General features: G+C 39.1%; 1 protein-coding gene across 1 annotated transcript in view; it reads left to right on the top strand.

Annotated features, from left to right (window-relative positions):
• The first annotated feature begins 8,913 nt into the window (after positions 1–8,913).
• kctd16a (potassium channel tetramerization domain containing 16a) overlaps positions 8,914–13,562 on the top strand; it is a 72,757-nt gene continuing 68,108 nt past the window's right edge. The window contains exon 1 of the mRNA XM_063000942.1: positions 8,914–9,700. Within this exon, the coding sequence (XP_062857012.1) occupies positions 8,914–9,700 (787 nt within the window). The remainder of the gene's footprint in view (positions 9,701–13,562) is intronic.

The following is a 13,562-nucleotide window of genomic DNA, read 5'->3' as shown; positions in this document are numbered from 1 at the left end:
GACAGAACGACAGCAACCCAACATCCCTAATCACAACAAGTTTCTATGACCAAGAACCCCCCAAGCTCTGTGCCTTTGTCTATGTTTGGGGTGGGCAGCTCCAGTCCTAGAGGTGAGAGCCCAGATGCAGCCAGAAGCCAACACGCAGCGCCAGTAAATCTGTAAATCATTCAACATGCATCCTGGTGCCATCTTTAAATGATGCACTTATTACATTTCATTTACATTTTCAGCATTTAGCAGATGCCTTTATCCAAAGTGACTTACAGTACTTGGACAGTATACAGTCTGAGCAATTGGGGTCCCAACAGCAGCGACCTAGCAGTGGTGGGGCTTGAACCAGCGACCTTCTGACCTACTAGTCCATTACCTTAACTGCTAGGCTACAACTGCCTATTACATTGCACCACTATTCAATTCTGATGTGTGTCCCAATGTAGGTGCCAGTAGAATGGAGTTAGCATGGACACCAGCCTAAAACTACAGCCTCATATACACTGATCAGCCATAACATTAAAACCACCTCCTTGTTTGTACACTCACTGTCCATTTTATCAACTCCACTTACCATATAGAAGCACTTTGAAGTTCTACAATTACTGACTGTAGTCCATCTGTTTCTCTACATACTTTTTAGCCTGCTTTCATGATGTTCTTCAATGGTCAGGACCACTACAGAGCAGGTATTATTTGAGTGGTGGATCATTCTCAGCACTGCAGTGACACTGACACTGATGTCCTCCAGCATCAATGAGTCTTGGCTGACCTGTCTGCAGTTTGTGGCTTTGCTGACGTTCATTCCAATGTAGTCTTATTATTTGACTTCTATTATTTGATTATAATACCTAAGGGTATCACCCAGAATGTGATATACAGTACTGTTAAAAAAAATAGCAGTCCAACACCATTAACTTGATAAATCACTGTTTTTAGTAGAAGTGATATTTCTACATAGCAAAAAATTTACTTGAAAGTGTAGTAGAGTAATGAAAACAAAACAAACCCAACAATTAGGACATGCATGCCGTTCATTCTGAGTAATCGAAGCATTGATTGAAAGGGGGTTGTTCAAAATAATAGCAGTGAGGAGTTCAGTTGGTGAAGTCATTCATTCTGCAGAAGAACGGGTGTCAGTTTTGGCCCTTATTTAAGGTAGGAGGGTGGCAAATGTTGCACAGGTTGGTCATAGCACATTTCCTTCTGAAATACTGGGTAAAATGGGTTGTTCCAGACTTTGTTCTGATGAACAGTGTACTTTGATTAAAAAGTTGATTGTAGAGAGAAAAAACATACAGAGAAGTGCAGCAAATTATGGGCTGCTCAGCTAAAATGATCTCAAATGCCTTGAAGTGACAACCAAAACCTGAAAGATACGGAAGGAAGCGTGGAACTACTGTTCAATTGGATCGAAGATTAGCCAAAATAGCAAATACTCAATGATCACCTCCAGAAAGTTCAAGGAACATCTAAATTTACCAGTGAGTACAGAAGATGATTAAATGAAGCCAATTTACCAGCAAGAACTCCTTGCAAAGTCCCGTTGTTAAGAAAATGACGTTTCCTGAATGGGTTCAAATTTGCCAAGGAACACATTGACTGGTCCAAAGAGAAATGGCTCAATATTTTGTGGACTGGTGAAAGCAAAATTGTTCTATTTGGGTCTAGTGGCCGTAGACAGTATGTCAGACGACCCCCAAGCACTGAATTGAAGCCAAAGTTCACTGTGAAGACAGTAAAGCATGGTGGTACAAAATGATGATATGGGGATGTTTTTCATACCGTGGTGTTACGCCTATTTATCACATACGAGGGATCATGGATCAGTTTAAATATATCAGAATACTTGAGGAGATCATGTTGCCCTATGTTGAAGAAGAAATGTCCTTAAAATGGGTGTTTCAACATGACAATGACCCAAAACATCTTGGTTACAGACAAACAAGATTGAGGTAATAGAGTGGCCAGCCCAATCCCCTGACTTCAATCCCAGAGAGAACTTGTGTTCTGATATCTGAAATGTGTTTTTTTGAGGCAAAACCCAAAATTGCAGAAGAACTGTGGAATGTAGTGTAATCATCCTGGACTGGAATACCTGTTCAGAGGTGCCAGAAGTTGGTCGACTCCATGCAACACAGATCTCGGAAACAATTGTTATGCCACTAAATATTAGTTCAGTAATTTAAAGTAAAGTGAAACCTCAAACATTTTTTCATGTTATAGATACATTTTTTGAGTTTTTAAAGAAAAATGCTGCACTGCTATTTTTTTGAACAGCCTAATATTCATTTTTCTTAATTTTCTGTAAAGGATTGACACAAACTGACTAAATTTTGTTAATGTTTTGATTTAGAATTGAAAGTGTAGTATTTTAAGTGCATTTGCATTTATGGAAATAAAAGTTATTATAATGATTTTGTGCTTTATTCGCTTTTTTAAAATCACTGCTATTTTTTTGAACACCACTGTACCTTCTCAACAGTGTAAGCATCCCCTTGACTTAATACTAACTTTTGGTATTGACATAGACAACCTGGCTGTTTTACCACAAAATGACTTAATCTTGGATCACTCTCCTATAGTGGCGTATCCAACAATGTTATACAATTACATTTGTTAAATCCAAGCTCCAAAATTGAGCTAATTTCATTAATTAAATCGTGCAAGTCATCTTCATGCCTACCTGATTTGATCATAGAAGCCTTGCTTACTACAATGTAAGCCATTTATGTTCTTATCTACACAATAATAATATTCATAAAACATTTCAATCAGTATTGAACCATAGTACTGAAACTGCATTAATTAGGGAAGTTAATGATCTATTAATGTCATCTAATAATGGATTTGTTCCATTACGTGTGTTTCATTATAATGGATGTGTTTGATACTACATAACACAAAACATAATATTTGACTGGATATGTTAGAAAATACAGTAAGTGATAAGGGACTGACACTATCTTGGTTTAAATCATATCTATCTGACCACTTCCAATTTGTTCAGGTAAATAATAAATGCTCTAAAACGACAAAAGTAAAGTATGGTGTTCCACAGTCTATTGATAACACTCTAAATGCTCCCATCATGAAAATTTATTTATAAAGATAACACAGGGACAGCGGTAGCCTGGTGGGTAGAGATTGGTCTATCGGTTGGAAGATTGCTAGTTCAAATTCAGGCTCTGCTATGCAGCCACTGTTGGGCTCTTGAGCAAGGCCCTTAAACCTGTCTGCTCCAGGGGCGCTGTACAATGACTGACCCTGCGCTCTGACCCCAGCCTCCAAACAATCTGTTATATGCAGAAAAAGAATTTTATTGTACTGTACTCGTGTATATGTATACATGACAAATAAAGGCATTATTTCTCTTCTAATACATTTCCACTGCTACACAGTTGTATATTTCAGCCAAACCCAACGGCATCTACACAACCAGTAAGACTGAAGATTGTGTAACAACAAAATTTTCTTCCACTACATTCAGATAAAAATTATGTATTACTTGTTGCTTCTAAGGCCATGACTATTCTAGCGTTATATCTCTACGCTCCGATCATATTTGCCCTATTCTATCATCTCAAATTTCTCATTTTTTAAAATTATTATTGTTTACGTAGACTTAGATTTGTGTCAAATATACAAAAAATAAAAACAGCAACTCTATAATCACTGCCTAAAATCCCTCTGTTAAATTGCCACTCTGTTAAATTGCCAAATTGCCACTCGAGTGGCGGACAGTTACAGGAGTTTTTTAAAAACTATATTTTACCTTATTTAACCTCTTATCTTTATTTATTTTCAAATTAAGATTTTTTTGTAATTTTTAAAATATGTTTTTACATAATCTTACATTTCTATTTTTTAATATATGTGCAAACACTTATATCTTTGTATTTTTGAAAGCTGCTATAACGTTACAAATTTCCCTTATCTTATCTTATCATTATATTTGTGGGCCCAACAGTGAGCACTTGGCAGTGATGGGACTTTTCTAACCTTAACCACTGAGCTACCACTGCTCTATTATGTGTTAATAAAAAACAAAAAAACACACACACTAAAAATAAAAATATAAAAATGTGTGAAATGTGAAAACACAAAAAATTTCATGTAAAAAGGGAGAAAAAAAACTGAAAAAATTTATTTTACATGTGAATAACACTAAGTTTGCATGACAAAGGTGATTACTGTATATGACGTGTGATTTATCGTTTTAATCATTATTTTTACCTCTTTACATACTGAGTTTTGACACTAAATGTTACATATTTTCATATGTTTATTTTTTGTTACATTATGTTTTTATGTTGTCGTTACAAGTGAAGTTTTACATACTTTATAAGTTTCACACATTTTTAAAGTGTTTTTAAAAAAAAAACACACCACATTTTTACACATTGTTTATAATTTCATATAATATATTTACTTACTTTCTTAATATCGCATATAAAAAACATGACAAGATTTAAAGTGCATTTGCTTTGCTGTAAAGGCCAACAGGAATAATTTGGGAATGACTCAGATTAGAGAGTGACAGGAAAATTGCCAACAAGTGCTTAGGCAGTTATTTAAAACTACTGGAAAATCATACCAGCTGACTTCGTCTTTAAACAGCCGCAAGTGTCTCAAGCTTTCATCAAGGCAGTGTGGCTACTTTATTATCTTAAAATAAATTTAATTTAACCTTAACAATCCTGCATAAATCCACATGCTTTTTTAAAGTTGATGTCCCTTATAAATATTTACATCTGTCTACTATTTATAGCATGATAGGAAATAATAAAAGTAAAAATGTAAAAAGGGGTGTTTTGCTGGTACTGTAAATTCATAATGTAATGTAAGTCCAACAAAGTGTCCTGTTAAGAAAAGAACTGAGAACAAGAACTGACATTGTGGTCGTGAAGAATACTAAAGGTAAAAGTTAACTAGTGGGTTCTTAAAGATGCAGGTTATTTTACTGTTAAGACGTTTTTAAATATATTATTGTGCTTATAGAATAATAAATTAGCAAAATCTTCCCAAACTGGTAAAACGGTTACTTACCAAAACAATTTTGTGTATCAATATCAGCTAAGTAAACATGTCTATAAAGGTAGCATGCAGTAGACAAGATTACCTTTATTTAGTTTGTGAGATTGCCAGGGTGTCAAATTAGAATAGAATAGAATGTCTTTACTGTCATTGCAAAATATTTGAGCATATATATATACTGTATATATATATATATATATACACTGATGAGCCATAACATTAAAACCACCTCCTTGTTTCTAAACTCACTGTCCATTTTATTAGCTTCACTTACCATATAGAAGCACTTTGTAGTTCTACAATTACTGACTGTGGTCCATCTGTTTCTCTGCATGCTTTGTTAGCCCCCTTTCATGCTGTTCTTCAATGGTCAGGACTCTACCAGGACCAATACAGAGTAGGTATTATTTGGGTGGTGGGTCATTCTCAGCACTGCAGTGACACTGACATGGTGGTGGTGTGTTAGTGTGTGTTGTGCTGGTATAAGTGGATATAACACAGCAGTGCTGCTGGAGTTTTTAACACCTCACTGTCACTGCTGGACTGAGAATAGTCCACCAACCAAAAATATATCCAGCCAACAGCGCCCTGTGGGCAGCGTCCTGTGACCACTGATGAAGATCTAGAAGATGACCAACTCAAAAAGCAGCAATAAATGAGCGATCGTCTCTGACTTTACGTCTACAAGGTAGACCAACTAGGTAGGAGTGTTTAATAGAGTGGACAGTGAGTGGACACAGTATTTATAAACTCCAGCAACGCTACTGTGTCTGATCCACTCATACCAGCACAACACACACTAACACAATAATCATCCACCACCTAAATAATACCTGCTCTGTGGTGGTCCTGTGGGGGTCCTGACCATTGAAGAACATTGTGACAGCAGGCTAAAACAGTTTGCAGAGAAAGACATGGACTACAGTCAGTAATTGTATAACTACAAAGTGCTTCCATATGGTAAGTGGAGCTGATAAAATGGACAGTGAGTGTAGAAACAAGGAGGTGGTTTTAATGTTATGGCTGATCAGTGTACACACATGTATTTACAAATAAACATATACACATATAGATACAAAAATACAGGTGTGAATTATTTTTTCCCTCCGATACCCCCCCCCCTTTTTCTCCCCTAATTTAGTCGTATCCAATTACTCTGATTGCGTTATGCTGCACCTCTACCGATACAACCCTCCACTGCTGACTGAGGAGCTTCACAACTGACACACGCCCCCTCCGACACATGTGCAGAACTGACTGCATCTTTTCACCTGCACGAAGCGAGTTCATACGCGGATCAGCCTTGTGCACGGAGAGCCACACCCTGATCAGCATTATTTCTTAACTCTGCGCAGGCGCCATCAATCAGCCAGCAGAGGTTGGAATTGCACCAGTTATGAGGAACCCTGGTCCAGCTCATCCCACACTTAGCGCTTTTCCACCAAAAGAACCACAGTTCTTGAACTGGTTCTGTTCAGGTTTCTTCGAACCTTGGTGTTTTGTAGAGAACCGACCAGCGTTTCCACCAGTTGGGAACCAAGCATGCATCATCAACGGTGGGCGTTACACAGCGAAAGTACAGAGTAGTAATGTGATGGCGGAGCGTGTAGATTATGTGCGAGCATTTGTGTTGTTGTTACAGATGTTTGTTTTTATGCAAAAAGCATCACTTAACTATTGGTGATAAGAAGACGTAGACGTATTTGTCGCAGTTGTTGTTTTCTTTAGTTCACCGATGTGAGAAGCGTTTTGCGCTTCGCTCTCACCGCGACCCTCGGCGCAAATAGCCGATTTGCTCAGCGCTTGGCTTGAGCGATAAGACATCACTAAAGTTCCACGACACGAACAAACATTAGTGTGACATAACCATCAAATCCACTCTAAAAGCTCCACATGTATCTGCGTTTAGCTGTATTTACTTCAGGTGTGGCGGTTATACAGCTCGGGGTTCTGAATCCGCAAAAAGCTTCAACTAAATAAAGCGTAACGTGGCTGAATATACTAACAGTACGACACAAAAAAACTAAACCTCTCTCTGTTATTACTGGTTATAAGTGCTCTGTACTGCCCAAATTCATCGCTCAGTGTTTTAGAACTACAAACCACGTTAAGCTTTATTTTTCACGTTAAGCGTTTGTACTGTCTGGGTCACTTTTACCGTCATATCACACAGTTCATCTCTTTGAAAATATCAACGAATATCAGCAGCAAACTGGCTCAAAATGTAATCAGGTGAACTTTAAAAGATGAAAGTGGTTTAAATTCTATATAATGTTATAATGTGAAAGCGTCCACTCCAAACCTCTACACTCTGACACGCCCACAGACAACGTCACGGTTCGTGCTGAAAAACCAAGTATTCTGTGGTGCCAGATTAGAACGCTACTTCGCTGTCTGGAACCTCTTTTTTTTGGTGGAAACACGCGGAACAGGTTCAAAATCAAGTTCGCGAACCAGAACGAAGCTGGATCTGCGTTGGTGGAAAAGGGGCAACTATGAACAACAGCCAATCGTTGTTCATGTAGCCGCCCAGCCCAGCCGGATGGCAAAGCTGAGATTCGATACGATGTATTCGAAATCCCAGCTCTGGTGCAGGTGTGAGTATTTTCCAAAGAAAGTTATTGCATATTCCCTATAAATTGCACATTATGTACTAGGATGCAGAGTTTTGAGAATTTAGTGTTTTATGGCAGAGGGGTAAAAGCTTTTCAGGAGTCTGGAAGTGTGGGCCTTGATACTCTTACAGCGCCTACCAGAGGGCAACAAAGAGAACAGAGGGCAACAAGGGTGAGATGAGTCCTTAATGATGTCTGTGGCCCAGCGCAGGCATCGGGTTCTGTAAATGTGCTCTAGTGAGGGCAGCTGAGTGTTAATGGTTCTCTGTGCTGATCTGATGATTCTCTGAGCACAGTGTGTACCAGAATCACTGATATTTACCCAACTTATGTCATAAGTACTACTGTACATTGAAATAGTCTTTTGCATATAAATCTATTTTATGTAAGAAGTTACACTTATAAATGTGTCCACCAGCTTAAGATTTGGTTTGCACAGTGGGTGCGCACCCATGTGATGTTAACCAACAAATTCAATTCTGCCTTGAAGGCAAAGCTGCTTTCAGAACCATCTGACTTCCCAGTTTTGTATAAAACCATCTCTTTTGTTTTGTGCATAAGCTGCTTGCTGTGCTATCATTCTCCTTTAAGATGATGTAAGGCTGATCTCGCTGTACGAGAGTGCTCTCTCTCTCTTTCTCTCTCTCGCTCTACCATAGCAACATCATCCCACAGGCTGAGCCTCTCGAGCAGGCACTTTGAGCACAGCACAGCCGACTGAGCACAACTTCCTTGCAGCTTCTATTCAGACCGGAGGATGGATCATACACACGCACTACACTGATGCTGATGCTGATTACACTACATGTTTTGTTTTCTATTAATGCTACTAGGACTTATAATTAACCAGACTAAGGGCTGCATATTGGTCAGTTGATCACTTGTGGCATACTTTGTTGGAGAATTACTTGATCAGTTTTTTTAAAGGCAGAAAGGAACTAAGGAACTTGGTCATCGGACCCTTCAGTTTTGGGGGTGAGCATGAAAATGTGTATTATTTTTCAGAAAGGAACAGTTACCAGTCAGGAAGCTGTGAACTAGTCTATATAGTGTGATGTCTTGGTGGCACTGCCCAGTTTTCTGTTTCAACTTCACTTGCAGTAAAACCATACTGAGCACAGATTTGACTTGTCAACCAAAAAACCTTTGTCCACTCTAAGAGGTCCATTTTAAAGACCCAGCCCTACATATTTTTCATCTGGATAATTTCTTCCTAGGGTCCCTTTGGGGTCCCTGTCTGCTCAGGACTCTTTAAATAACCCCTAAAATGGCACTTACTGAAAATTGCAGGATCTACCAACCCCCAAAGGACACTGGTTCAAACCAAACTTCAGATGTAATTGAGCTCAATGTTGGTGGACAGGTCTACTACACACGCCGCACCACCCTTACAAGCATGCCTAACTCTTTACTTGGGAAGATGTTCTCTAAGAAAGAAATTTCAGGAGACATGGCCAGAGACACAAGAGGACGATACTTCATTGACAGGGATGGATTCCTTTTCAGATACGTCCTGGATTACCTCAGAGACAAGCATGTCGTCCTGCCAGATCACTTCCCAGAACGGGGCAGGCTCAAACGTGAAGCAGAGTATTTCCAGCTCCCCGATCTGGTGAAGCTCCTCACCCCAGATGATTTTAAACGACCATATATTGACGATTACCCTCACAGTGATTTGGATGATATCTCTCAAGGTAGTGACCAGAGGCTTTATCCGTCATCCCACAGACGCTATGGCTTCCTTACAGTCACAGCATGCGTCTCAGATGCCAAATGTAGCACAAGACCACCAAAGCTTTTTGTGTGTGGAAGGGTCTCCCTGGCTAAAGAAGTCTTTGGAGAGGCATTGAGGGAAAGTCGGGATACAGAGAGACCTCCTGAGCGATATGGATCCAGGTTCGTCCTCAGTTTTGGGCATGCTGAGAGGGCGTTTGACTTGCTTGCTGAGAGCTGCTTCAGGCTTTTAGCGTGCAGCTCAGCGCTCACCTGCCCCACTCACATGGCACATACAGACGACAGGCAATGGTACAAGAGCACAGAGTACGTCTTCTACCGTAAGTCCTCTTACAGAAGCCTTTTTTCTTTTGATTCATTATCATTATTGACGATCTCTGTCATAGTTTGGATATTGTTGTGTATGATACACAATGATAAACAATATTCAGTTTTGTGTAGCTTTTTGTAGTACAAAAGCATTGGCAAAACATTAAAGTTTTATTATGAGTGACTTATATATACTGTATGTGTAGCAAATAAATAGTTTCTTATAGATTTTGAGACCTGGGCTTGATCTTAACCTCTACTTGCTGTATGGAGTTTTTTCCATGCCCACTTAGCTTTTCTTTTAGCAGTCAAGGTTACTTTTACATGCTAACAACAACCTGCCTGAAGATATTTTGTTGAGTGACTGTGAATGAATAAGCATTTAATGCCGTGTGATAGTGATAGACTGGAGTCCTGTCCTGTCCTGTCCTGCACCCAGCCTATGTTAATCTGGTTTAAACCTACATTACAAATTTATAATGTGATTATAAACCTATCCATTAAATCAAGTGTGGCGATTCACTTCTCTAGATTGCCTATAGGTGTGAGTAAGTGAGAGAGTGTGACATTCATAAGTGTCCTGTGATGAACTGGTGTCAGTCTAGGGTGTATTCCAGCCTTGTGTGCAACACAGCTCTATATTAACTAGTATATCTTCTGGTTTATCCACTGCAAATTCACACAAACATGTCCTTTAAGTGTTTAATTATAAGCATAGATATATGTTTAAAAAAAACCCACCAGTGAGAAGTGTTAGGACTTCATTGCAAATCTGTTACCGGCAATTAAACATCTGTTACTGGCAATTAAAGCTTCATTCATTCTGGGGGGTTGTTGCTGGAGCCTATCCCAGCTTTTCAATGGGTGCAAGGCACACAGTATCACCCTGGACGGGGCGCCAGTCCATCGCAGGGCAGACACACATACACACACCCATTCACTTATAGGGCAATTCAGTGTCTCCAATTAACCTGACTGCATGTTTTTGGACTGTGGGAGGAAACCGGAGCTCCCGGAGGAAACCCACGCTGACACAGGGAGAACATGCAAACTCCGCACAGAAAGGACCCAAGGCGCCCCTCCTGGGGATCGAAACCAGGACCTTCTTGCTGTGAGGCAACAGTGCTTCCCACCGAGCCGCCGTGCCGCCAATTGAAGCTTCAATTCCTCTAAAATCTTGTCATAAAATCAAAATGTCATTGTCAGAACAAAATGACCAAACAGACATGAATAGGGTTTTATTATAAACAAGGATCAATCCAAAAGAGTAGTCAAAAACAAAAAAGGGGTCAGAATTGGAACACAACCACACAATTGAAAGAACGAGGGAATAGCCAAAAAACATTTCTGGTCATACACAGAAACACTAGCACAGATAATAACGCCTAATATGCACTTTAACACAAATACAATACTTTGCCCCAGCATGTATAACCAATAGATAGATACAGTATATGCCTATTAACACATTGAGACACACATGAAAGTAATTAATAATCAGGTGATGTGTTTCTGTGCGCCTGTCTGTTATTAGGTGGTGAAGGATGTGGTGTGTGCTTATGACATGACTTGACATGACATAAATGAGTGGATTATGGGTATTGGAGTCCATAGAGTCATTGTAATGAGGAGGTGAAAATGGAGGCATGACAGTTGTAAATTTTCCAAGTTTACTAGGGTTCCTTTAATGGACTTATTAATGGCAATATTAAAATACACATACTCCAAATAGGTTCAATCGAGTCCGGAGAATGATCTTTTTACCGTTAAAAAACTGTTGAGATATTTTGGCTTTATGTTTGGGAGCATTTCTAGTTAAAACTTCAAGATTTAGTTTATTAGCCAATACATTTTTATTGTAATAAACCATGTCTGGGTACAATGTATTATTTATGTTTTCTTTGATGACATGTAATGCCCTAATACAACAGAAAAGCAGCCTCATATATGCTCCCACTTTCATTCATTACTGTGGCTAAGGTGTTCCTGGGATCATCAGGCACTACTTCTTTTTACTAACATAAAGCTAAATTAAATTAGTAATTGTTTTTGTTACTGGTCATGTTTTAATTATGTGCAAATTTTAGAAGTGTCTATAATGCAGGGGCGGCTCGTTCCTTAGGGCGATCGGGCGACACACCACCAATGGGCGAAAGGGAAAAAAAAATTCTATCACAGCTGTGACTGTTCTGGACAGTCTGTCTTGCCTCGGAATATCGTAGTCCAATCAGCGTCGAGTTGTGTTCCGAACAGTACCACCCCTTTTGGGGCGATTTCAGTCTAACTGAACAGATTGCTCTCATAGACTCTCATGTTAAGGCTCTTTTTTTCGAACTGCAGATGCTGCAATACAATCTGAATGGGTTCCAGGAGGGCTCGCACTTATGTGCTTGCGTCACACGTAACCTGGTGTTGCGATCTCGTCACCATGACTATCATTACCTCAGTTCGGAGCAACTCCATCGTGTAATCAGGATAAATTAGCAACTTAAGAATTAGGGCCACCCAGACCAAATTTAAACATCAAGTATCTACAAAGGGGGAAAATCATATAAGTTACAAGTAAATTACAAGTAAGTGATGTAATTTTTAAATAGTGAATTTTGATTGCACTTATTGTATCTCCCCAATTGTTTAATTGTACTTCTTTATTCATTGCACATCAGCCCCGATGCCCCCGATCTTTATTCTGGATCTGCTGCACCTACAATAAAATGCTATCTGATGAAGACTGAATTAAATTGTTAGGGTGAAGGCTTTACTTAATTTTATGATTAATGGTAAAGCTGCTCTCTCTCTCCATGTTCAAAGTTATTTGTGAGGGCAAACTGACAGATGACACTGGTATAATGTTTATAATGTTTTTACCCCTGCAACATTTACACTACCTATATTTCTTAGCTAAATTAGTCAAAATGAGCACAAAATATATTTGCCATTCAAAAAACATTATATGACTGTTAAATATATAGATTTATTTAATGTAACACTTATATAGGTAATAATAAAGGTATAACATTACTGACACCTAACCATCACACACTCAAAAGAATGTATAATGACAAATATAAAATTATAAATACACCGATGAGACATAACATTATGACCACCTTCCTAATATTGTGTTGGTCCCCCTATTTGCTGCCAAAACAGCCCTGCTCCGTTGAGGAAAGGACTCCACTAGACGCCGATTTACCACTGTTCCTTCCTTGGACCACTTCTGATAGATACTGACCACTGCAGACCGGGAACACCCCACAAGAGCTGCAGTTTTGGAGATGCTCTGACCCAGTCATCTAGCCATCACAATTTGGCCCTTGTCAAACTCACTCAAATCCTTACGCTTGCCCATTTTTCCTGCTTCTAACACATCAACTTTGAGGATAAAATGTTCACTTGCTGCCTAATATATCCCACCCACTAACAGGTGCCGTGATGAAGATCAGTGTTATTCACTTCATCTGTCAGCGGTCATAATGTTATGCCTGATGTATATGCTCTCAAGTGGATTTCCTCTCGTGGCCATCACATGGTTATGGTTTCTCTAGAATATCCTATCTTCTGTCTGGGTCTTCAATCTTCTTAAGGCCTATTCATTGTTTGTCTAATTGTATCCATACATCTTGTTGCTGGACATCCTTTTCCTCCTGTACCTTCAACTCAGTGGCGATTTCTCTAAGACTGCAAGGGAAGCTCAGCTTCCCCTAAAATGTCAAAAATTAAATGGTCAAATATGTACAGTTGTGTTAACATTTCATTGACTACAAATGCGTTAGAACACGTTCATCTCGAAGACGAGTTTGTTCAGAATCAGCTACTTATCACAAATCGACTGACTCGATTTTGTTAACTTCTCATACATTCCCGTAGCGT

The sequence above is a fragment of the Trichomycterus rosablanca genome, chromosome 1 (genome assembly GCF_030014385.1).
Source record: "Trichomycterus rosablanca isolate fTriRos1 chromosome 1, fTriRos1.hap1, whole genome shotgun sequence".
In the NCBI taxonomy this organism is placed as follows: Eukaryota; Metazoa; Chordata; class Actinopteri; order Siluriformes; family Trichomycteridae; genus Trichomycterus; species Trichomycterus rosablanca.
This window is presented reverse-complemented; position numbering and strand designations above follow the sequence as displayed.